Source organism: Peromyscus leucopus, chromosome 23 (assembly GCF_004664715.2).
Source record: "Peromyscus leucopus breed LL Stock chromosome 23, UCI_PerLeu_2.1, whole genome shotgun sequence".
In the NCBI taxonomy this organism is placed as follows: Eukaryota; Metazoa; Chordata; class Mammalia; order Rodentia; family Cricetidae; genus Peromyscus; species Peromyscus leucopus.
This window is the reverse complement of record NC_051082.1, coordinates 13,118,159-13,140,398: the sequence shown is the minus strand read 5'-3', so window position 1 is coordinate 13,140,398 and position 22,240 is coordinate 13,118,159. Positions and strand designations below refer to the sequence as shown.

The 22,240-nt window shown below is 55.8% G+C and overlaps 1 protein-coding gene across 5 annotated transcripts in view; it reads left to right on the top strand.

Annotated features, from left to right (window-relative positions):
- Cux2 (cut like homeobox 2) overlaps positions 1 to 22,240 on the top strand; it is a 188,665-nt gene that overhangs the window by 134,233 nt on the left and 32,192 nt on the right. For all 5 annotated transcript variants that reach the window (XM_028855643.2, XM_037198680.1, XM_037198682.1 and 2 more), the window contains exons 4-5: positions 9,208 to 9,286; positions 21,548 to 21,682. In XM_028855643.2, coding sequence (XP_028711476.1) covers positions 9,208 to 9,286; positions 21,548 to 21,682 — 214 coding nt within the window. The remainder of the gene's footprint in view (positions 1 to 9,207; positions 9,287 to 21,547; positions 21,683 to 22,240) is intronic.

Below are 22,240 nucleotides of genomic sequence, written 5' to 3'. Positions count from 1 at the left end.
GGTGGTTGGTCCTGTGCTGCATATTTTACAGAGGAAGGTTGGCTGGGATGATTCGACGTCGGTCCCATAGCTGATGGTGTGGTTGGGATTCGAACCCAGGCTCCCGAGAGGTGAGAAAGCAGAGGTAGCAGGGCCAAGCAAACAGAGCCGTCCAGAATCAAGGCAGGCAATAGTTCTCCTGATGCCCATCTCCAGGCCAGCTTCCTCAGCTTCCAGACACTTCCGGGTGGACCACGTCCCCTGTCAGCTAAGAAGCATGGGTCGTCCAGGTCTGAGCTCAGCCTCCCAAGGTAACCAATGTCCCTGGCTCAGCTTGAGGCCTGCGTGGCCCATCAGCCTCACCCAACCAAGAGCAGAAGTCAACCTCAATGCAAACATGGCGTCCCCGGTTACCTCAGAGAAAGAGGAAGCCTGCAGGGCGGGGCCTGCCTGGCCCTCGGCCTCCTGTCGATTGTGTCTGGCTGGCATAGAAGCCCCTGCACAATTGGATGAGGGTCTTTGGTGAACTCCATATTTCCCCAACTGTTCCTCCTCCATCCAGCTACTTCCCGAAGGCATTGGGGGTGTCGCTTCCTGCAGGAAAGAAATGAAGGGGGATTCTGTCAGCAAAGAGTGACGGGGTGGGAGAGCTGTGAGGGGAGTGAATGTCACCTGACCCCCACAGAAACGCTTGGACAGAGACGGGGAGTTGGAGGCCCTGGTGGCCTGTCAAGCCTATAGTCCCAGCCCGTGAGAAGCTTTGCTGTGAGTTCAAGGCCAGCCAGGGCCTGGAGAGCTGGCTCAGTGGTTAACAGAGCACTGGCTGCTCTCGCTGGGGACCTGGGTTCAGTTCCCAGCACCCACGCGGCCGCTCACCACTGTCTGTGACTCCAGCTCCTCCAGGGGAATCTGACATCTTCTTCTGGCCCCTGCAAGTGCTGGACTCATACACAAGCACATGCATTCCACACAGGGCCCCTTGGAAAGGCCAGTGACTGAGTTCATATCCAAACAGGATGGCATCGGATACTGGACGAGGCCTCCCCACATCTGCCCTGTCTCTCGGCCTCTCCAACCCAAGGTCCCATCCCTCGCCAGCCCCAGACGGTTCCCATCAACTCTGCCATGTTCCTGGCGCTTTGACGACTTGGCCTTCCTCTGCACTGCATGGTAGATAGTCTCAGAGGCAGACTCCTCCCAGCGGGAAGGAGGGACTTCCAGGTCTGAAGTCACCCCGTTAGCTACGAAGTAGGGAAACCCTGCGGTGGGGGCGACAGGAAGCAGACTGTTTCCCCCCATGGGCTTCCTTCTTTGGCTGGGCACAGATGTCATTTTTCATCATTTCGGCAAATATTTATCGGACTTCTCCGGCATGCCAGATGCTGTCCTGAGCACTGAGCGAAACATTCTGTGTGGATGTACAGATCGATGGCCATGTCACCTGCTGTCTGTAGAGGCCCTGCTCACTTTGATGCTGCGCCACCCTCTCTGTCCATCCAAACCAGATACTGGGCTCTTCTTTTGTTAAGCCTTTGATTGGATACAGGGTCTCATGAAGCCCAGGCTAGCCTTAAACTCCTGATCCTCCTGCCTCCACTTCCTGAGTGTCCTGGGAAACACAGGTGTGCTCCATCACACCCAACCAAGACTCTTGACAGCTGAGTGACTTATCCTAAGGCATAACAGCAGGTCGATCATGGAGAGAACCTTCTGGACGGGGGCAGCGGTATGTAAGTGAGTCACAGACCATGGGCTGAATTCTGAGCTCGCCGCCTGCCCTGATATATAAATAAAGCTTTATTAGAATACAGCCTCCTTTGCATAGGGCCACCCAGCATTTTTGCAGGCACGGGGCGGAGCTCAGCAGCTGCCACAGAGACCAATAGTATACAGGGCCAAAGCGCGGAAAATATTTACTCCGGCTAGAGCCGGGCACCTCCGCTGTGCCCCCATGTGACTGAGGTTCTCCCGGGGCTTCCTCCAGCCCCTCCGCAGAGACCTTCCAAAGATCACAGCTATATTTAAAAGCCTGGGGAGGACGGCGCTTTGATGGCATTTGCGTGGCCGCTATTCCTTAAAGGGCACACATGTTCCTTTTGCTTCGCTCTTCTGGGCTGGCATTTTGGAGAACGTGCCAGAGTGGCATTGAGAGGAGAGAGCACTGCCACCTGGGACACACACACACACACACACACACACACACACACACACACACACTCTCGCACACTCGCACTCGCTGGCTTTCCCAGGGCAAGGCCATTGTGCATGTCGCTGAGAGGACTTGGGTTCACTAAGCCAGCATGGGCCAGCAGGGGTGATATGGAACTCACAAGGGACAGCTCACGGCCCAGAGGTTACCTGTGACCCAGAGCAGGCGGGGGGGGGGTCCCTTGGCATCTCTGGCTCTGTGCCCTCACCCTTGTCCGGAGGTCCTGGCAACTTCCACCTCTCACATGCCCCTGTGACTCCAACCCACCCTTGCGACCCTTTGGCTATGCCTTGGCCAACCTTACCTCATACTTAAAAGCGGCAGGCATGTGGCAGGGCTCCAGGGTTGAGCACTTTGTCTAGCAGGTGCAGAGGCCCTGGGCTGCGTTCTTAGCCTGGCAAGCCAACGTGAAACAGCAAATAAAGCCTGTCCTCTATCTGCTTGTCTCGGGGCACACCTGCTAAGCCTTGGTGTCCCCGCGCTCTAAGTGGGGAAGCTGAGGTACAGGAACACTGACATTGATTCTCTCAGCTGTACACACACACACACACACACACACACACACACACACACACACACACAGCTGCACCTTTGGGGACAAGGGATGTAAAAGCCTGGTGACCGTGAGGAACGTGCAGGGATACAGACCAGAAGTGAAAATGATTCTCGTGCCGTGACTCCGCGCCTGGGATGGGGGCGCCTCAGCTCCGGCCAGTCTGAACAGATGGCCCAGATGGTCCCAGGTGGCCACTGTCGAGGGAAGCGTGGGCCCCGGGTGGCCAGATTCCCCCGACTCCCCAGAGAAGCTGGCAGTTTGGCACTCTCCTGGTTTCAAAGTCCTGGCTCCCTCTAGATGCACATATTTACATATTCCGGTCCTTTCTGGGGTGTCATTTACATACCACAGTCAAATGTGCAAATCCGGAGTGTCTGGCTTGATGGATTCTGACAGCTCCAATATTTTTTAAACACTGGAGTGTCCAAGAAAATAGGATCGCAGGGCGGCTCCCGCCCACCCTTCACGGCCTCCTCGGCGGTCACGTGCCACGCACAATCTCATGAGCTGGGGGGGGGCAGGGGGGGGCGGGCAGGACCCGCGAGCACACGCGGGCTTGTGCATGCCCAGCAGCACGCGTGACAGCGGAGCAGAGCCTGGCCGTGGGGAGATAGAGGTGACTTAACGCCCCTCGCTGCTCACAGCAAGGGCATGGGCTCTGGGGTCTGGTTGCACGTTCCATTTCTGCCCCTTGCTGTGTGTCTTTTCCCTGTTTGCACTCCCTCTCTGAATTGCTAGTTCTCGCTGTTGTGAACATGGGGAATATGGCGCTGACCTCCTAGGACCCTGGTCCAGGTTAAGGAGGTCCGTGTAACGAGGCCTTAGCTAAACTCGGGATGCATGATAAAATTTATGAGACATGGTCTTTTCGTGTGTAGACTGTTTGTTTTTGTTTAATTAGGGTGGTTGGAGGTTGAAAGAGAATTAGAACCAGGACTTCGAGGCTTCCACATATCCCAGCGCCCACTGTAAGCTTTTCACGGCAGTTGCCACGCTGATGAGCCCTCCCACGCTACGTGGCACTGAGTGGCACTCTTGACACTGTAGGTCAGGCAGGTGGGTGACAGCTGGAAAGCCCACCTCGGGCTGCTGGAGGACAGACAGTGTGGAAGCAAGCTGGCCATGGGTCTAGCACACCCACCGTGGAAGCGGCCATCATCCACTCAGGTTGCTAGGGGGCCACGCAAGTTCCAGCCCCCCGTTCCCTGCCACACAACTAGTTCTGCGTCTAAAGTCACCCTCTGCCTTTAGTCCTCCTGGGTTGCTTCAGGCCGCTGTCTCAGCCTCTCTGGACCTCTCACACAGGGACCATCTCTCACCCAGGGCTGCCCCACAGAGCCTTTGGAGGCTCTGATGAGCTACTTACCCGCGAGAAGTCTTTGTGCGCTATAAAATTGCAAGGTATTATTATGATTATAATCCTATACAGAAAAACAATGTTCAGCATGGGGGGGGGGGGATGGACGACAGAGGACTAGCCTGAGGCTGAGGCTGAGCAAGAAGTGTCTGTGAATTGACCCTCCTGGGGTGAGGTGGTCACCTGGGGATGCAGGAGTGGCCACTTGAGCTGTTAAGGTAGCAGGGCCACCCGGCTCATGCCAATCGTCACTGAGTCACGTTTGTCCAACCAACGGCCCGCAAACAGGGCGACAGGTCTTAGATGCTTCTCAGCACCCTTGACAAGGACTCCTGCTTCACCCTTGACCACAGACGAGCCCAGCAGAGAAGCCATCCCCACCCCCCTCCCATCTAGACTCAGCCCTGAGGAATTCCCGGCTCCTTCTCCCAGCCCAGGGCTGCTTTCCTTCTTTCCTTCTTTTTATTTCTCTTCTCTTCTCTTCTCTCTCTCTTTTTTTTTTATTACCCCCAAAGCGAAATTTATTTGTAAGGTACTAAAGGAAGCGTCCTGTCCCTTTTATGCCAGCAGCCCTCAGCAGAGAAGCGAAATCGTGTATTTCGCTGCTAAAAAAAGCCCCGACTTATACAATTTTAACAATAGAAAAATGATCTTTGCGCTCCAGTGCGTGGAGGCTTGGAGGAGAACCGCGGTATTCAGGTGGCTGGCGCATTACAAATGAGCCGTTCGCCTTTGTTTTGAGTGACAGGCAATTTAAATGCAGTCTTATATGGAGGCCAGGGGATTTTTTTTTCCACCCCAGAAGGGGAGTTGGGGGGGGGGAGTGTAAAAAACGTGGGAGGAGCAAGCGGAACCGAGGGACTCTGGCTCCCCCGCCCCCAGGAGCTGAGAAGTCCAGCTTCGAGCTGTTTAATTAGGAAATCAGGAGTTCCTGGTCGGAGTAATTTGTGATTACAGCGTAGCTAATGGTGGCCACAGCCTAGCCTGCTGAGCTCCGTGCGAGTGTACCTCGCTGGGTCCCCAGAGCCTGGCATAAACAAACTGGGGGCCACGTTGTGTTGCCTGAAAAAGTGTTCTGAGCACCAGCATTTGAAAACATGGGTCCTCTGCTTTATCTTTAACCTGGGGCCAATAACTATGGCAATAAAATTTCCAGCGGTTCCTCCGGCCCCAGCCGGGGTCCTCCTGGGGCCTGGGGACAGTGACGGGAGGGGTGCAGTGACAGAGGGATGCAGAAACAAGTGAAGACAGTTCAGTGGCTAAAAGAGCGCTTGCCGTGGAAGCATGAGGAGCCGGGTTCGAATCTCTAGCACCCATGTCAAATCCAGATGTGGAAGCATAGACTGGAGGGACTCCATTTGGCCAGATTTTTAACCCCCAGCAGGCAGGAGCCACATAGATGGTTGCAACAGGACCTCCCTCTCCTGAATTCGCTGCTGGGGTCCTGCCCCGTGTAAGTACCATACGATGGCTGCATCTAACAGTGAACTTCTGTCGGGCGTGTGGCTGGCCTCTGATGTCTCTGTGTTGCCCGTGTGCCCTCCAGATTGCTGCTGTCACAAGCCCAGTCTCCATACTTCCACCCTTCCCTGTGACCAGGCATGGCCATGACCCGGCCACACAGCCTTCCTCCTGCCGAGTTCCCAGGTCAAGGCCTGTGGGTTAAGGGTGCTGGAATGGCCACTTACTTCCAAGTGGTCAGTGGTGCATGGATGGTGGCGAGTGTGTGCATTGAACAGCTCAGCTCTCGGGGACATTATAGGAAGACAGCCAGAGGCATAAAGACACCACTACAAACCGGTGGGCACCGTGATGGGAAGGAGGGTGGGGGGGTCGTGGGTGAGGCTGGAGTAGCTGTAAAGGACTCGGCCAGCCCTTGTCTCCACATCTGCTTTTTCAATCCATGGGAACACTCTCGCCCTCCCGCAGACCCCAGTCAGGACCGTGTTCAGCACAGACGCCCGGGGACTGGAGTGTCTGTGACATATATTCATATCGGATGGGTGGTGCGTGGTGTCAATCCTTGTGGCTTCCGTGAACCGTGGGTCAGCAAGGCCACAGCTTCTAACTTCCAGCAGCTGCAGGACCCTGGGGAGTCAAAATGACCATCCCCGCCCCCTGCCTGGGGCTCTTGCTTTCTCAGGCACCCGATCCCTTGCCTCCACAGTCAAACAATGGTGGAGATGACTTGGTGACTTGCCTTGTCTTTGAAGACGGATGTTCACTAACAAGAGTCTGTGGTTTGCCTCGGCATTTCACCGTCATTACCAGCCTCTTGGGGATGCTCCCAAACTCACTGACTCCCAACACTGCCAAGATACGTGGTATTTCAGTGTCCCCCCTGCCGGGGCACCCTTCCGCTTGGAGTAGTCTGTCTTGGAAGGATGGCAAATCCTCCTGTGTTGGGTGACTCCATTTTCGCATGCTTCTTCCCCTTTCCCTTCCCCAGCACACCTCCCTTCTCAGGGAGAGATGGGGATTCGCCGAGTCCCACCACCAAACTGGGTCAGCCTCCCCCTACTTCCACCCTCTGCCAGTCCCCCGGCTCCCCACCCCCCACCCCACCCCCTCTTTTCCTTCCAAACATTTACTGCTTGTAATTAACAGATCACCTGGGGAATTGCCTCCAGGTCCCCGTCCCCACCAGTTACGACTATTCTTAGTCCTCGGTACTGGGCCCGTCACAGGGACTCTTGGGAAATGTTGGTTGAGTGAATGAAAGGCTGTCACCCCAGAAGGTCAGTGACCCGGAGTCTCTTCTCGGGAGAACAGTGCGGGGTGGAAGTGTTGTAGTCACCGGCCTTTGAAGTCCGCGTTTGACACGGGCCGTCCATTTCTCTCCTACTTCTCTAACATAACTCGTCCTGGTCTGCAAAGCCTCCGTGGGCCCTCTCTGTCAGATAGAAACCTAATGACCACAGACAGACTCGGACACTTTCTGGTAGCCACCTTGTGAAATGGTGCGCGTCAGTCCCTTCAGAGGGCAGCTCCGTTGTTGAAATGGTGGGGAGCTATGCCGTCCTCTTTTATGCTAACTAAGGCTTTGAAATCCTGCGTGTGTTTCACATTCATTACACGTTTTGATTTGGACTTCCCATGGTTCAGTTGGTCAGGAGCCTCATGTGGCTTTGGCGGTCATAGTGGACAGTGTAGCAGCCATATTGGGTAGCGTGGCAGCCATATTGGGCAGCATGGCGGCCATGTTGAGCCGCGTGAATCTCTATATTGGATGTTTTTTTTTTCAGATTCTCCTCCTCTTGGTGCACTGGTTTGCGTAGCAAGGCAAGGCTTTTCTTAGGTTCTTTTTGTGAAACACCAGAGAGAGACAAACGCAATTGAGATTCTCACTCCGGGAACTGGCAGAGTCAAGGCGGAAACTGGACACCCATGGCAGTAAACATATCTGTGAGGCCTCAAGCATGCCCGCAGCTAAAACCCTGGATCTCTAGGACCTTTTGAAGGAGTCGCTGTGCTATTTGCTCCCCCCTAACCCCGCCGCCGCCGCCCACCTTTTACAAATGGGGAAATAGAGGTTTGAGGATTTAAGCGGATTTATGTTCAGCTAGCCCATTCTAGAACTGGGCTTTGAAATCCTGGTGTCCACCTCTCTGGACAGGTTGTCTCCGAAATGGCCTCTGCCATTGGGAAGCAAACGAGCCCCTGACAACATTTTGTTGGGAAATGGGGTTGGTGCAATGCACTCAATTTGTTTACTTGGTAAATGGCATTGATGGGCTGGGGGTGGGGCTCCGTTGGTGGAGTGTGACCCCTAGCATGCATGAAGCCCTGGGTTCGATCCCCAGCATAAACTAAGAGATGTGCTGTGCTGTAACCTTAGCCCTTGGGAGGTGGGGCAGGAAGACCCGGGAGTTCAGGGTTATCCTCAGCTACACAGTGAGTTTGAGGTCAGCCTGGACTACATAAGACCTGCCCTGCCCGCCTCTGAGAAAAATAATTATACTGAGCACTGACTTTGTGCCGGGAAGAGCTCCGAGGGCTATGTTTGAGGGAAGGCCTCAGCCACAGTCAGTCATCTCTTTGACTCCATCACCGAGAGATAAAGGAAGTTATGCTGCGCAGGAGAAGATGCCAGTCTACGCTCCCACCCGCCACACAGGAAGTTGGTGCTGGGAGGGACATTGTGTGGTACCAGCCGCATCAGGCTCGCCGCCACCCTCCGTGACCCAGCCGGTCCTGTGGATGTGGGGTAGCTGTGGGTGCCTCCTAGGCACCGGCCTCAGAACGGAAGGCCCGGGACTCTGCATCGCAACTGGCCAGCAAGAGCTCGGCTCAGAGTCGCCGGACTTCACCGTCTGAACTGGGAAACTAGAGGGTCGTGAGCCCGGAAGTCCCCCCGCTGTCAGCCCGCCCAGAGTCACCCAGCCGCCCGATGCCTGTGACTCTCACCTTCCCCAGAGTCTTACTGAACAAGAACATGAGGAAGAGAAGGATGGGTGAACGTCACCACTCAGCTGCCTGGTGTGTGTGTGCAGCCATTCAGTCGGGAAGCATGTATTGAGCGCCATCCGTGTACTAGGAACTTTGACGTGAACCCTATTACTCTCTGATGTTGGTCGAGGCTGTTAGTGTCTTCTAAGAATTCACAGTTGCACAGTTTTCGCCAAGCATGTCCCACCCTCTCCCAAAGCACGTCATGTTTGAACTCGACCGCATTGCCCTTGAGTAAAGATTAATCGGCAATATTATTAATAACCTATTGTTCGCTTTTCCCGGTGTTTAGATCTTCCAAGCTGGTGAGAAAGTGGGTCCTATTGTGTACGATTTAGCTACCCCACCCCACCCCATTCCTCTTCTGGAGGAAACTGAGGCTTCAGAGAAGGGCAGTGACTTGTCCAAGGTCACACAGCCTGGGTACAGTGCAGCTGGCCTATGAACTCAGAGTCCTTGATGTGGGAACCGCCACTTGTGACCGCCGACACCCGCCATCTCCTATATTTTTGGTTGTGAGCCTAGCCTTTAACGGCTGAGCCATCCCTCCAGCCCAACACACCCGCCATCTCCTGCCCGCTTGGCGCAGGAAGGTAGTGGTCTCCCTTGCAGGTCCAGGGCCATGGCTGCACGTGACGCTTTCTCTTCTTTCCGAAGGTGGTGGCTCTGAGTAAGAGAAGCCAGGAAGCAGAGGCGGCACTCCTAAGTGTTTATAAGCAATTAATTGAAGCGCCAGGTAAGCAGCTCTTGGGCTCCCTAATTGAGTAATTACCACCGAGGAGCGCCGTGAACAGTGACGCACAGACCACAGTTTCTGGCGCTGGGGTCTGGGGACAGGCCAGGGCCCAAGGAGAAGCCAGACCCTGGCAGCTGGGGCCGGGGGTGGGGTGGGGGTGATTGTGTGTGTGTGTGTGTGTGTGTGTGTGTGTGTGTGTGTGTGTGTGTGTGACTTCACCAGCCTGGTGTGAAGTGTCCTCATGGCTCCCTCGATATTCCCCCGGGTTTCTGCCTTTTGGGTGGGAGGGCGGCTCTGATGTGATGCCTACCTGGGTCTTCTCACCCATGTCTTGCCCCAGGGGACCCTTCCAGGGCTGCAGGGGGCAATAGAGGGAAAATGCCACCTTTTCCCACAGCCAACTTCAGAATCTCACTATTGAGATCCCGAGGGCCAACCGGAGGGCTGAGGGAAGGAAGCCTGGTCCAAAAGAACGAATACTGGGTAGTTCCCCTCACAGACAGTGTGAGTGGGTCCACTGACCTGCTCGCAGTGGTCAGGGCCAACCCTGCCCTGTGTCTGTCATCAGATAAGGATTTCAAAGTCGCATTCCATCCATCCACACTGCAATACAAGTAAGCCGTGAGAAAAAGCCGTGCTCATATCTGCTACAGCAGCATGTGATTATGTTCGAAGGAAGCATCTGGAACAGGCATCTAGTTCCACCACGAGAGAGACTACAGAGGTCAGAGGAGGGGTACAGGGCTTCTTTCCGGGTAGAGAGGATTCTAGAACTTGAGGGAGGCAAGGCAAGGGCGCTCTGTAGGTGAACTGAATGCCCTTGGAGGCTTTCCTTAAACCACAGGCCACCAGCGAGACGAACATCACCTCAGGTGACCACAGCAGCCTCCCACTGCCGCAAATCGGCCACGTCTGAGGTCCCGGCGGGGCTCTTCACACAGTGCTGGCCCTTGGTCTGGGTATGGGTCATGGCAAGGTGACCCTTTTAAGGATGTTTAGCTAACAGTACTCGGTCCCTGCCATTTTCCCATTTGTTGGTCCACACCTACCCACCCCCCCAGACATGTCAAGGCCACAAGGCCAGCCCTCCAGTAGACTGCCATGCTAAGCTTGTGGGGTGCACCAGCCAGCCATTCTGATGCTTGGGGTATCCTGACTCAGGTCAGACGTGAGGCTTCAAGTTGAGCATGGTAACTCACATCGGTGACCCCCAGCCCTCAGAAGGCTGAGGCTAGCCTGGGCTACACAGTAAGACTCCGTCTCAATGGAGGAAGGAGGCTCAGTTGGTAAAATGCTTGCCTGGGTCCCATCCCTGGCACCACGTAAAGTCCTGGGTGTGGTGGTGAGTGCTGGTAATCCCCGCGCTGGGGAGGCAGAGCCAGACTGATTTCGGGGGCTCAGCCTCTAGCCTGTTTGGGGGGCTCTGGGACACTGAGGCCTGTCTCAAAAAAGAAAACAAAGCAGAAGCCTCCCGAAAAAGGAGCACCGGAGGCTGACTGCTGACCTCCACCCGGTACACACACGCATGCGCACCCAAGCAGGCGTGCAAGTACACGCGCATGGGAGTGCACACACGCACAGAGGAAACACTTCATTTCTTGGAGACAATATGGGACCCTCATCTTTCTGGACCCCAGGCTGTTTTACTGCCGTTGTGGGCTCAGCCGAGAGCCACATGAGCCCCCTTGAGACTGGCGTGGAACCTTCCAGAAAAATCCTCATTGCCTCTTACGCCTGTCCCCAAAGCCTGGGTACTCAGAGGTCATGGGGAGGCTGGGGAGCCCAGCACTGACTCCACGCCTTCCCAGGCCTCCTCCCATGCAGGAGGGGGAGGTGGGGGGAGGGAGGGGGGTGCCACATCCCAGCTGTCACCCAGCTAGAAAATGAGGAGCCTTAACGGATGGAGACGCGCCACACAAACAGCCCCTTCAGGGGCACTAATTCATTTTCAAGACATTTAAGAATAACACAATGTTTTAATGATTTCTTCGGGGAATCGGGAAGACGTATTTTTGTGCTCATTAAATGTTATCCGCAGACACGAGAAGCAAATGTCAGATGCGGAGGTTTTGGGGGGCTTGGAGCGCGTGTGTGCATGCACACACACACACACACACACACACACACACACACACACTTCCCACCCCTACGCAGCCGGGATGCACCGACTCTCCGTTGGTCTATATCTTGACAGGCAAATCATTTGTTGCCGTTCCCCCCACCCAAGTCCTGATTCAACATTTCCGTCTGAATGACTGGCTGCTGCCAGCGCGAGGCCTTGGCAGGCAACGAGACGCGGGCTGATTGCTCAGCAACTATTTTGATAAGTGCGCAGTCCGTGTATCTGTAATTACGGAAGAAAACCGTAAATCTTTTGGATATTGTTCGCACAGATGTGGCACGAAGTGAGAAAAAAAAAAAACCCAGTAAAATGTGTTAAAAGCGTAATTAATGTCATTGTTGTGAGGGAAGACTTGATTTAAACCCCTTGGCTTCAGTGTGCCGTGTTGATAGCTGATGTCTTCACTGTGCACAAGCCAAGTCGTGGGGGGACCCGGCCCAGCCTCAGCAGGAGAACTTGGGGACCCGGTGACTAGAACACAGGAAAAAGAAAAGGGGAACCGGAGGAGAGAGCCAGGGAGGCCGGGGGGGACACGTGGACACGCGACTGAGCCCACTGCAAGACAGGTGAGTGGCCCAAAAGGCTTCTTGGGTTTTCTTTGGGTTTCTAAAAGTCGGGTGCAAGATTTGAGAATCCCCTGCAGGTGTTCCTGGCTCTGCAGTGTCCTTTTGGGGGGAGACTGCGTGTGGAAGGGAAAAGGTTCCGGCTGCAGTGGCTGACATACGTACACGGGACCGTGTCCTCCGTCTACCGAGCTGCGTGACCTTAGCCAGGAGGCTCACCCTCTCTGGTCTCTATGTCTTTAGGAGAGAGGTCACAGCACCTTCTGGTTGGTTGGCATGAGGGTTTGATGCTCCGTGCGTGAGGGGGTTTCGAGGAACCCCCCATGGCCTGTGGACACCGGGGTCCAAGGGCTGCCAGAGTCTGCTGTGGATCACACAGGGCTGTCACCTGTCTAGGACTCTGGGGGAGTCCTGTAAGCGATAGTGCTCCTGGGTCTGTGCAACGGGGAGCCACTTGGCCAGGTTTCAGGGTTTTTAATGTGTCTTCCCAAGCCTAAAACAAAAAGACAAAGGAAGAAAGAAACTTTTGTTTTACACACACGCACACATGCATGCATGCATGCATGCATGCGCACGCGCGCGCGCGCGCGCGCACACACACACACACACACACGCACACACTCAGATGACAGGAAATCTAGGAACTGCCATTTGTCGCCTCATTCTGCCGCCCCCTGTGAACTTCTGCGGAGTGGTGTCTGGTCCTCCGTGTGACCAGGGCCCTCCCTCCGGGTCCCCTTGCCCAGCATGAGTGTGGTTCCTCCCTGTGAGACTCCAGACCTGTCAGCTTTGATGCCTGGCTCCGTCTCTTGTGTGGCTGTTCTTGGGTGTCCTGAGCCCCTTCCCACGCGGCCCATACGCCGAGGGCTCAGTGCCGCCGTGCTGGGGTTCTTTGGATGAGAAAGAAAAAAAGTGTAGAGAGCCAAGTACGTCGCAGCCTTGCCTTGATCGCAAACCCTGTGGTCAGAACAAATGAGATTGTTTCTCCTGGTTGGTCTGCCCAGCTCTTCTTTTTTTTACTCCTTCACACGGTGTGTTCTCATACGTTACATTCTGCACACTGACCGTTGTTTTAGTCTTCCCTTTGTGTCAGGACTTAATGATTGTTGATTTGTCAATGCTCTTTGTATATTAGGGATAAGAGCGTTGGTGCTGGTAGACATGTTTGGCATTTTTCTCTCCTAAACTGACTTTTGCCTTTTACCTTTGTTCATAACCTTTTATGTACGGTACCGAGCAGACGTGCAGATGACGATTTCTAGAAAGTAGAAATTCTCACAAACTCTTTCTTTATGGGTCCTATTTTTAAACACGTTTTCACCTGAGGGTTGGAAGGGGTCTGGGGAGTATTCTTGAGATCTTTTTAAAATTTTGAATCTGAGCCTTATGAAATATAGTTTTGCTGGCAGCAGGAGGTAAAATAGCTACTTTTGAGATTGGTCCCAAATGACTGGTTCTAGCGCCATCTAGTGGTCAAGATGCGTCACTGCTGCCGTGGCAAAGAGAGCGTTGAGTAGAATTGGAAACAGTGGTGGCCACTGCTCCTGCTACCAATCCCCTCCCTCCCTCCCTCCTCCCTCCCCCCTCCCCCCCTCCCTCATCCATGCTTGTGTCTCTAGGGAGTCGTAACAACACAGAGAAACTCTTCATTTGAGCTCAGGTGGAAGACAGAGGTGCCATCTTGTCAGGACATTTCTGGGGTGCTGTCCGCATGACAGGCATCTTGCCAGCCCCTCAAAGGCGCAAGCTTGCTGACCCCACACACACTCACACACACACACACCCTCAAGGTCAGCTCAGAGAGGTCAACTCGCTTGCTGGAGGTCACAGAGCAGAGGGGCACCGGAACCCAAGACCTGCCTGCGGTTTCCGATGTCCACCCCTCGCTGCAGAATTCGTCCATGCATCGGAGGACTTTGGGAAAACGGCCACGGAGATTTGTGGAAAGAGGGGACCACGGTGGAAGAGGCTTTAGTGCCAATCCTTTGGGGGAGCTGGGGCGGGAGGATAGGGAAGCCCTTGCTGAAAACCAGCTGCTGTGTGAACCCGGAGAGCTGAGGGATTCAAAGAGCTGCAAATTGGGGATGGGTTGGGGGGGGGCAGAGGAAGAGGAGAGCTCTGGGCTGCAGCGATAGGCCAGGCCAGTCTGCTTCTCCCCCCATGCCTGGCTCTTCCCTGGCCCGTTTCCCCTGACACAGAAGATGTAGACAGGGGTACCCCATCTCTGCCGGGCTGTGGGGCAGCACAGACCCCCCCCCCCAGCCTGCTCCCTGCCACACCCTTGTCCCCCTGTGCCACCCCTTTGGCAGATACGGAGTGCCTGCTGTTCGTCGGCCTCTCCGCTGCCTCAGAGGCAGGGTGTTAAGTGACATGGACCTCCTCCTGCCCACCCCCCCCGCCCCCCGACGGTCCGTGTGGACTTCACACGTGGAGCTTTGTTTGCATATAACCTGTTTTGTGGCCGGGTGGTTTTGAGAAACTGACTCTCCCTCTCTGGGCTGCCGAGGAGCTCATTCCCTGCTACCTTTAGAAGTGCCAGGCTCTCGAGTGCCTGGCTTGTAGTAACTGCTCAGCTTACAGTGGCCCCTGCTGTTGTCGCCGAAAATACCCAGTGCCCGGGAGGAAGCCCCCTCAGCCCTCCCCGTCCGTCCGTCCATCCGTCAGCTCAGGCCACCGTGGGGAGAAAGGAGCGGCTAGGCCCGTGGCTGTTGTAGAAGGAAGGGAGCCGTGGCCATCTGCTCAGGAAAAGTTAAGGCTCTGGATCAAAGTTAGTCTCCGTGCCATCCACGCGGGCGCCGCCCGAGCCCAGATGGGAGCCGGCTCCTGCCCGCGCTCGAGCTTGGAGTGGCGCATGCATACTTCTGCATATATGTTTCTAAGCAGGCTCGTGGCCGGCCTTCTGGCTCCAGCATCCCCCACATTCCTCCGTGTGCCACTTCGGGTGGATGCAGAAGGAGGAGAGGACCAGACAGCTTTTCCTCTGTCTCCCACCATGAGCACCACGTGGCATAGGCCAGGCTTTCCCATACAACAAGGGTGCCCGCCACCCCTCCACCCCACCCCCACTCCTGTCATTAGCCACCCATGCATCAAGAGCAGGCCGTGGCCGGGCGGTGGTGGCGCACGCCTTTAATCCCAGCACTTGGGAGGCAGAGCCAGGCGGATCTCTGTGAGTTCGAGGCCAGCCTGGACTACAGAGTGAGTTCCAGGACAGGTGCAAAGCTACACAGAGAAACCCTGTCTCGGAAAAAAAAAAAAAGAAAGAAAGAAAAAAGAAAGAAAGAAAGAAAGAAAAAAACAAAAACAAAAACAAACAAAAAAAGAGCAGGCCATGTCCCTCAGCCACCCCCTCTCCCTCTCTCCTGTCCCCTTCCACATCTGAGGCCGCCCTGGCCTGTGGTCCCCCTTTTTTAGAAGGCCAGTTGGTCTAGCTTATCCACAAGCTTGCTTGTTCATACGCTTTGGGTTTGGGGGTTCCCTGCTTTTGCTTTTGAGAAATCTAGGTTGGATCAAAAAGCTCCTGTGTCCCCCAGGGCCGCTGTCCCACCCCGTCCACATGGACCCTAGCTATAAGGAGCCTCTAGGGGAGGTGACACCTCACTGTGCCCCTAGCCTGGAGTCCCAGGAAGCTGAGCCAGGCAGAGAGGACTGGAGGGGAGACTCACCTCGGTGCCCGTGGCCTCCCTGGGCCCCCACAGCCTCACCTGTAACTGTGGACCATAGTCATGAGGACCCACTGAGGCCTGGGCACTGGGACAGAGACTCTAGTGGATGGGGGAGGGGAGAGCACCCTCCCTTCTTCAGCCTGACCTGGGCTGTGGCTCCAGATACATCCTGTTGACGAGAACATTCTCCTCCATCACCATGGTGCCTCTGCTCAGTGTCACCCCCAGACAGGTCTCACCTGCCCGGCCTACCCCACGGGCCCATTCACTATGACATGCGCCCCATCTCTGCCATGGCCTCATCTGTCTCCTGGCCCTCTGTCCCATCTGAGTGGTGGCTGCAGGTGGCCCTGGCCTTGGCAGCGTGTGACAGGAGGAGGAGCCGGGCCTGGCACTTAGTCGGTGCTCAACATCGTGGCTGCCGCAGCAAGAGGCTTGCGGCCCACAGCTCTGGAGGTCAGAGGTCAAGGCCTGCCTCCCAGGGCTGCGTCTTGCAGGTTTGGGGAAGAGTCCTCTGCCTTCCCCCAGCTTCCCCGGCCTGCACGGTGAGCAGTTTGGTCACTTTCCGGAACCTGTCCGTAGCCTTGACTCTTCCGTGAACCCTGAGGTGGTCCCCCACTATCCGGTCACGGTCCGTCTCTCAGAGACTCCATGCAGGGCCCCCGGGTGACCACTTCCGGCTTCCTCCTCCATCACACTTCTCAGACAAGCCACATTTGTGGAGCGTGTGCCGTGTGGCCGGCCAGTGCCGGGCCCCGGGGAGGAGGGAGACAAGATGGAAGCCGAGGTCCAGCCCCAGGTCAAGGGCTCGTCTGTTGTTCAGTCTGTGACCACACACAGCTGGCAATGAGGCCACCCCCACCCCCACCCCCACCCCCACCCCAAGAAGCCTGGCTGGCTGTCCCCAGCTTGCCACGGTCACCGCCCACAGCGGCCGGGACCGGTATGAGTAGCCTCCACCTTGCTCCCTCTTCGGCCACATTGGACATGGTGTCTGTGGGTCCTTCCCACTGCTTGGCCCATGAACCTGAGCAGGTGGCCCTGGGCAGGGCGGGTAAGTGTGACACAGCCCTGAGCGTTTTCAGTCCCTGCTGGGAGCAGTTTGGCTCTTGTGGTCTTGAGGGGACTCAGTGGGGGATCCAGGCACTGCCCCCCCCCCGCCTCCCCCCACCTTCTCCTCTCAGGTGCTCCGTGGCAGGAGGGAGACATAGCAATCTCACTAGCAGGGACCCTAACAGTGCAGTGTGTGGACCTGAGGTCTGCACTGTCCGGGACCCGTGAGCTGACTGACCCTTGCTGACCCTGTGTGGTGTGTCCCCTTGTTATCCCCAGGGGTAGCATATAGGGAAACTGAGGCCCAAGGCACCCTAAGCCACTTTCCCTGGCAGTGTCATAGCCTTGACCTTGACCTCAAGGTTCCCCTCGTCACAGGCCCCGGAAGTGACCGAGCAAGAGGATGGCAGATTCCCTAGGGAGCTCTGGGGGCCCCTCCATACTCACAGCTGGAACATGGGGCATCTCAGGTAGCCTGCCCTGGAGATCCACCTGGAGGGGGGTGGTCCCTTCCCCCATTGCCTCACCCTGGGGCAGTACCGTCACCCGTGCCTCAGTTTCCCCGTCTGTGCAGCAGAGATACAACATCATCACTTGCCTCCCATCACGGCAGTGAAAGTCACATGACCGGGGGGACTCTGTTATAGCACTGGGTTGGGAGTCCATGGCAAATGAAGGGAGCCAGCCTGTCTCCAGGGGAGCCTTCTGTGTGGCCTCAGGAGTCCCAGAGTGGAGTTATCTCAGAGCAAGGAGGCTGGACGCCATTTCTCCTGGGAACTGATGACAGCATGTGGGGGTCGTCTTCTGCCCCCAGACTTCACAGAGCATCACTGTGGGCTGGCTGACCCCAGCACACCCGAGATCCAGTGAGCACTTGGCTCTTGGGGTGACGGCAGTAGCCAGCGCCTCACCTCGCTCAGGTCCCATGCGCCTGCCCTCCAGACTCTGAGCAGCCACATGGACTCCAGGGAGGCCGTGGCTGTTCCCACCCTGAGTCCCACCGCCTCTCCCTCCCTGCCTTTTATCCGTTTGTGTAGGTGTGCAGAGGATCAAACCCAGAGCCTCCCACTGGCTAGGAAAGCACTCTGCTGCTGGGCCACATCTCCAGCCTCCCCCACCCCCATAGCCAGGGTCTTAGGTAGCTCAGGCTGGCCTTGAACAACACCCTGTCCTCCTGACTCCGTCTCCAGAGTGCCGGGATTAGAGGTGTGCCCCTTCACTCCTGGTTTATGGGGAGTCAGTATTGAAATCCAGGGCTCCATTTACGTGAGGCAAGCGTTATAGTAACCAAGCCACATCCCCAGGCTTCCTGTTAACCAAGTTGCCCTGGACTTGCAATCCTCCTGGCCCGGCCTCTAGAGACGTTGAGTTGACAGGCCCCATCACCAGGCCCAGCTCAGTGCCTTCTTTTTAAGCTCCCCGTTAATGTCTCCCGGAACCCCCCCCCCTCCAGGTAAGAACTGCCCACTCCACATTCCTGCCACCTCTCCTGGGTGGAGCCCAGACTCCCAGGGCAGAACACACAGTCAGTCAGGAACTCCTCCAGGAGGGCAAAGGGCTGTGTCCTGGTCTCTGTGAACAGCAGGTGACCGGCACCCTTTCCTGCCCCCCCCCTTCCCGTGCGGTCCTTTGGCCTGGCCTTCTGGGCCCCTTTGCCACCGTCTAGAACTTTCTCGACCCCGTGGCCTCCTCTGCCTGTGCTCTCCCGTGTTTATCTAACTTCCCCGATGACCCCTGCAAACGCCCGGTGCCTCCTGGCGCCTTTTTTTCTTCCTTCCTCAAAAAAAAAAAAAAAAAAAAAAAAAAAAACCAGGCCACAATAGAAAGCAATTCCTTGAACTTATTAAAAAATCTAGACTTGTAAATTAATTTGTTCGTGTTGTACAAAGGCGGTGCAGATGGGCTCGTTAGCATGCACACAACAAATAATTAGAGATGAATTTTTAGCCGGCCTGCCTAATGCGCTTGCTGGGTTAATTATGTCAATGTATAATTACACCAGCCCGGGGAGGCATAATGGCACACCCTGCTGAGCAGGCCCGGCCTAATGACAGGCGTTGGGGGGCGGGGGGCGCCTTGCTGACAGAGGAGAGCCACTGCCAAGTCCCTCACACCTGCTCACCTCCGTGCGAGCAGCATCGTCCGGCCTTGCGCCACCTCAACAACCGGGAGACAAAAGACGGACGCCAGGGGCCGCCTGGTTCCAGCCAGACCCGAAGGTGTTCCCAGGCGAGCACGGTGCTTGTCTAGACTGCCCGGCTTCAGCCAGGTCCCATGAGAAGGGTGAAGCAAGGATGGATGTGATCCCAGCATCCTTTGCTGGATGAGTCTGACTGTGGTGGGACCCGCGAAGGGCACACGGGGGTTCGGGGGGATGTCTGTTTTTGTCTGAGAGGATGGGACGTGCGATGTGGAGGCCTCCCTGGAAGAGGCGGCATGTGAGCTGCTGGAAGGGGAAGGGAGCATGTTCTGGCTGGCGCTCCTAAGCCTAGCTAGCCTCTGAGGTGAGGACTGGGCCATCATGAAGAAGGGATAGTTAGGGTTTCTGTGTCTGGTGAGGTCTGGGGGGTGGGGCTGCGTTGACCATTTTCTATGCTCCTCGTCACACAACACCCCCACCCCCGCCCCCACCCTGGGTGCTGCCATCTATGGTGAGGTACAGAAGGGAACGGGGCCGCTGGTCAAAGGTGCACAGCAGTCCTGAGACCCAAGTGAGTGAGCCAGGGGGAGAGGGGATCCAGGGGATGAGAAGGAGCCAGGGCCTCAGGTCCTGTGGTCCGGGACACATCTGTGAGCATGGCATGCACCTGCTGAGGCTGCAATTGCACACGCTGGGACTGGCCGTGTTCGTAAGATCCCATCAGAGACCCTGACCCCCATGTCACACCACCTGACTCCCCGAGCCTCGGTTTTTGTTTTTTTTCCATGTGACAATGGGTGGGATCCAAGCCAGCCACAGGGGGACACTGAGGACTGTGGTTGCTGTTCCTATGCTGGGCTCTGTCACCTGCAAGGTGCCTTTCCCCTGGACCTCTCGAGTGCTTTGGGGGTGATGGCGAGTGTGGTGATATATTGTGTATCAAATAAAGCTTGCCTGAGCATCAGAGGACAGAACCAGCCATTAGATTAAACACAGAAGCCAGGCAGTGGTGGCACATGTCTTTAATCCTAGCACTTGGAAGGCAGGGATCTGTCTGGATCTCTGTGAGTTCAAAGCCACCCTGGACTACAGGAGATTGACTCAGTCTAGGAGAGAAACAGAGCCAGGCCGTGGTAGCATACACCTTTAATCCCAATACTTGGGAGTCACACACCTTTAATCTCAATACTTGGGAGTCACACACCTTTAATCCCAATACTTGGGAGTCACACACCTTTAATCTCAATACTTGGGAGTCACACACCTTTAATCCCAATACTTGGGAGTCACACACCTTTAATCCCAGCACTTGAGATCTCATGCCTTTGCTACCAGTATTAGGGAAACACACACGCCGTTTTCTTGTACTTAATTGGTATGTGTCTCAGCCTGTGGTGTGTCTGCCCAGGGGTGAGAGCTTTACTGGAAATAGGGGGTGAGGGGCTCCAGGAACAGTGGAACAGTCACAGAACTGATGGTCAGTTCGATTGCGAGAGGCTGTAAAGGTAGGGACCAGGTCCCACCAGGTCGAGCATCCTTACTCAGCTTGGCCCACTCAGGACTTCTGTTGCCTCATGGAGAATGCAGGGCCCCTTTGTGGGTCCAACCGTAACGGTAGAAGTCAGTTACATGCTGATTGAGACCCTAGGCATGGGAGAGGGAGGCTCCCAAAATGTACAAGCATCCTAGAAGACTCCGAGGGGTCTCCCAGCCTTCGCAATGCGTAGCCACGGCAGGCAGGGTGCTGGAGAAGGAGCTGAGAACTTTACATTCTAATCCGTGGGCAGTAGGCAGAGAATAGGATAGGGCCTGGCAGCTGGGTGTGGTGTCATGCGCCACACTCCACACTCGGGAGGCAGAAGCAGGCGGATCTCTGTGAGTTTGAGGCCAGCCTGGTCTACATAGTAAGTTCCGGGACAACCAGGACTACACAGAGATGCCCCATTTCAAAACAAAACGAAAATAAATAATAAAGAAAAAGGTTGGGCCTGGCATGGGCCTTTGAAACCTCCAAGCCCACGCCCGCTGACAAAGTGCAACAAGGCCACACCTCCTAATCCTTCCCAAACAGTTCCACTAAGCCGGAACCAGGCATTTCATCATATGAGCCTATGAGGGCCATTCTCATTCACACCACCACAGGTGGCTCAGTGTGTACTGCTCTTGCGGGGGACCCAAGTTTGTTTCCCAGAACCCTCGTAAGTTGGCTCACAACCACCTGTAACTCCAGCTCGGGGGCCATCTGACACCTCTGAGGCCACCTGCACCCATGTGCACATACCGCCCCTCCCCCCATAATTTAAAAACATGTTTTTAATTTTTGGGTTTTTTGTTTTCTTTTTTTGTTTTTGTTTTGCTTTTTTTCGAGACAGGGTTTCTCTGTGTAGCTTTGGTGCTTGTCCTGGATCTTGCTCTGTAGACCAGGCTGGCCTCGAACTCACAGAGATCCGCCTGCCTCTCTGCCTCCCAAGTGCTGGGAATTAAAGGCGTGCGCCACCACAGCTGGACATGTTTTTAATTTTTAAAATAAATTAAAGAAATAAGAAGTTATCCCTGCTTTCCGTAGCCATCAGAGTGATTCCCAAGTGACTCTAATGTACTTTTCCCCAGCTTTCTGTGGAAGGGCATCATGGTCCCCTGACCTCCGCCTCCCCTCTCTCTCTCTCTCTCTCTCTCTCTCTCTCTCTCTCTCTCTCTCTCTCTCTCTCTCTCCTTCAGACACCATTCCTTCTTTTGAGGTGGCGCGGACTCTGGACGACAGACTGCAGCGCCCCAGCTTTGACCCCAGTGGGCAGCGCCTACAAGACGTGCGCGTCTCGTGGAAGAGGTGCCCAGAGCCGCCCAGCGTCAGAGGTACTGATGATGCCACCACGGGACCAGGGTAGGGCAGACCTGCACGTTGGAGATTCGGCCAGACCTGAGCGCCCTTTGGGGTCGTGGGGCAGGAGCCGGACTCCGCTGCTTCGAGTGACAGTGGGTTGTGGTGGCAGGCCTGCAGGATCTGCCATCCCGGGCCCTCCCACCTTGTGTCCACGGCATCCGGTCAGAGCAGCGCTCACCACCGTACCTGAACATTCCAGCCCTCAGGAGACCAAAGACCAGCCTGAGCTATGTAGACCTGGTCTTCGGGGGGGAAAAAATTGTATAAACTGAAAACACTCTGTGGTATGGCTAAGGGGCAGGTGTTTATTGTAGATACGAGAGAGAAAGCAGCCAAAGGCATCTGGAAGGGTCTGGAGCAGAGAGAGAAAGCAGTAGACTGGCCGTGGCCAGCAGACTGGACCAATGGGGCCATGAGGAAAAGCAGGGCCAGAGAGGGGCGAGGAGATAGAGCCGGAGAGAGAGACAGAATGCCAGCAGAAGCCTAGCTTGGGGAGGGAAGCCCATGAGCTGGGAGAGTTCAGGAGCCTA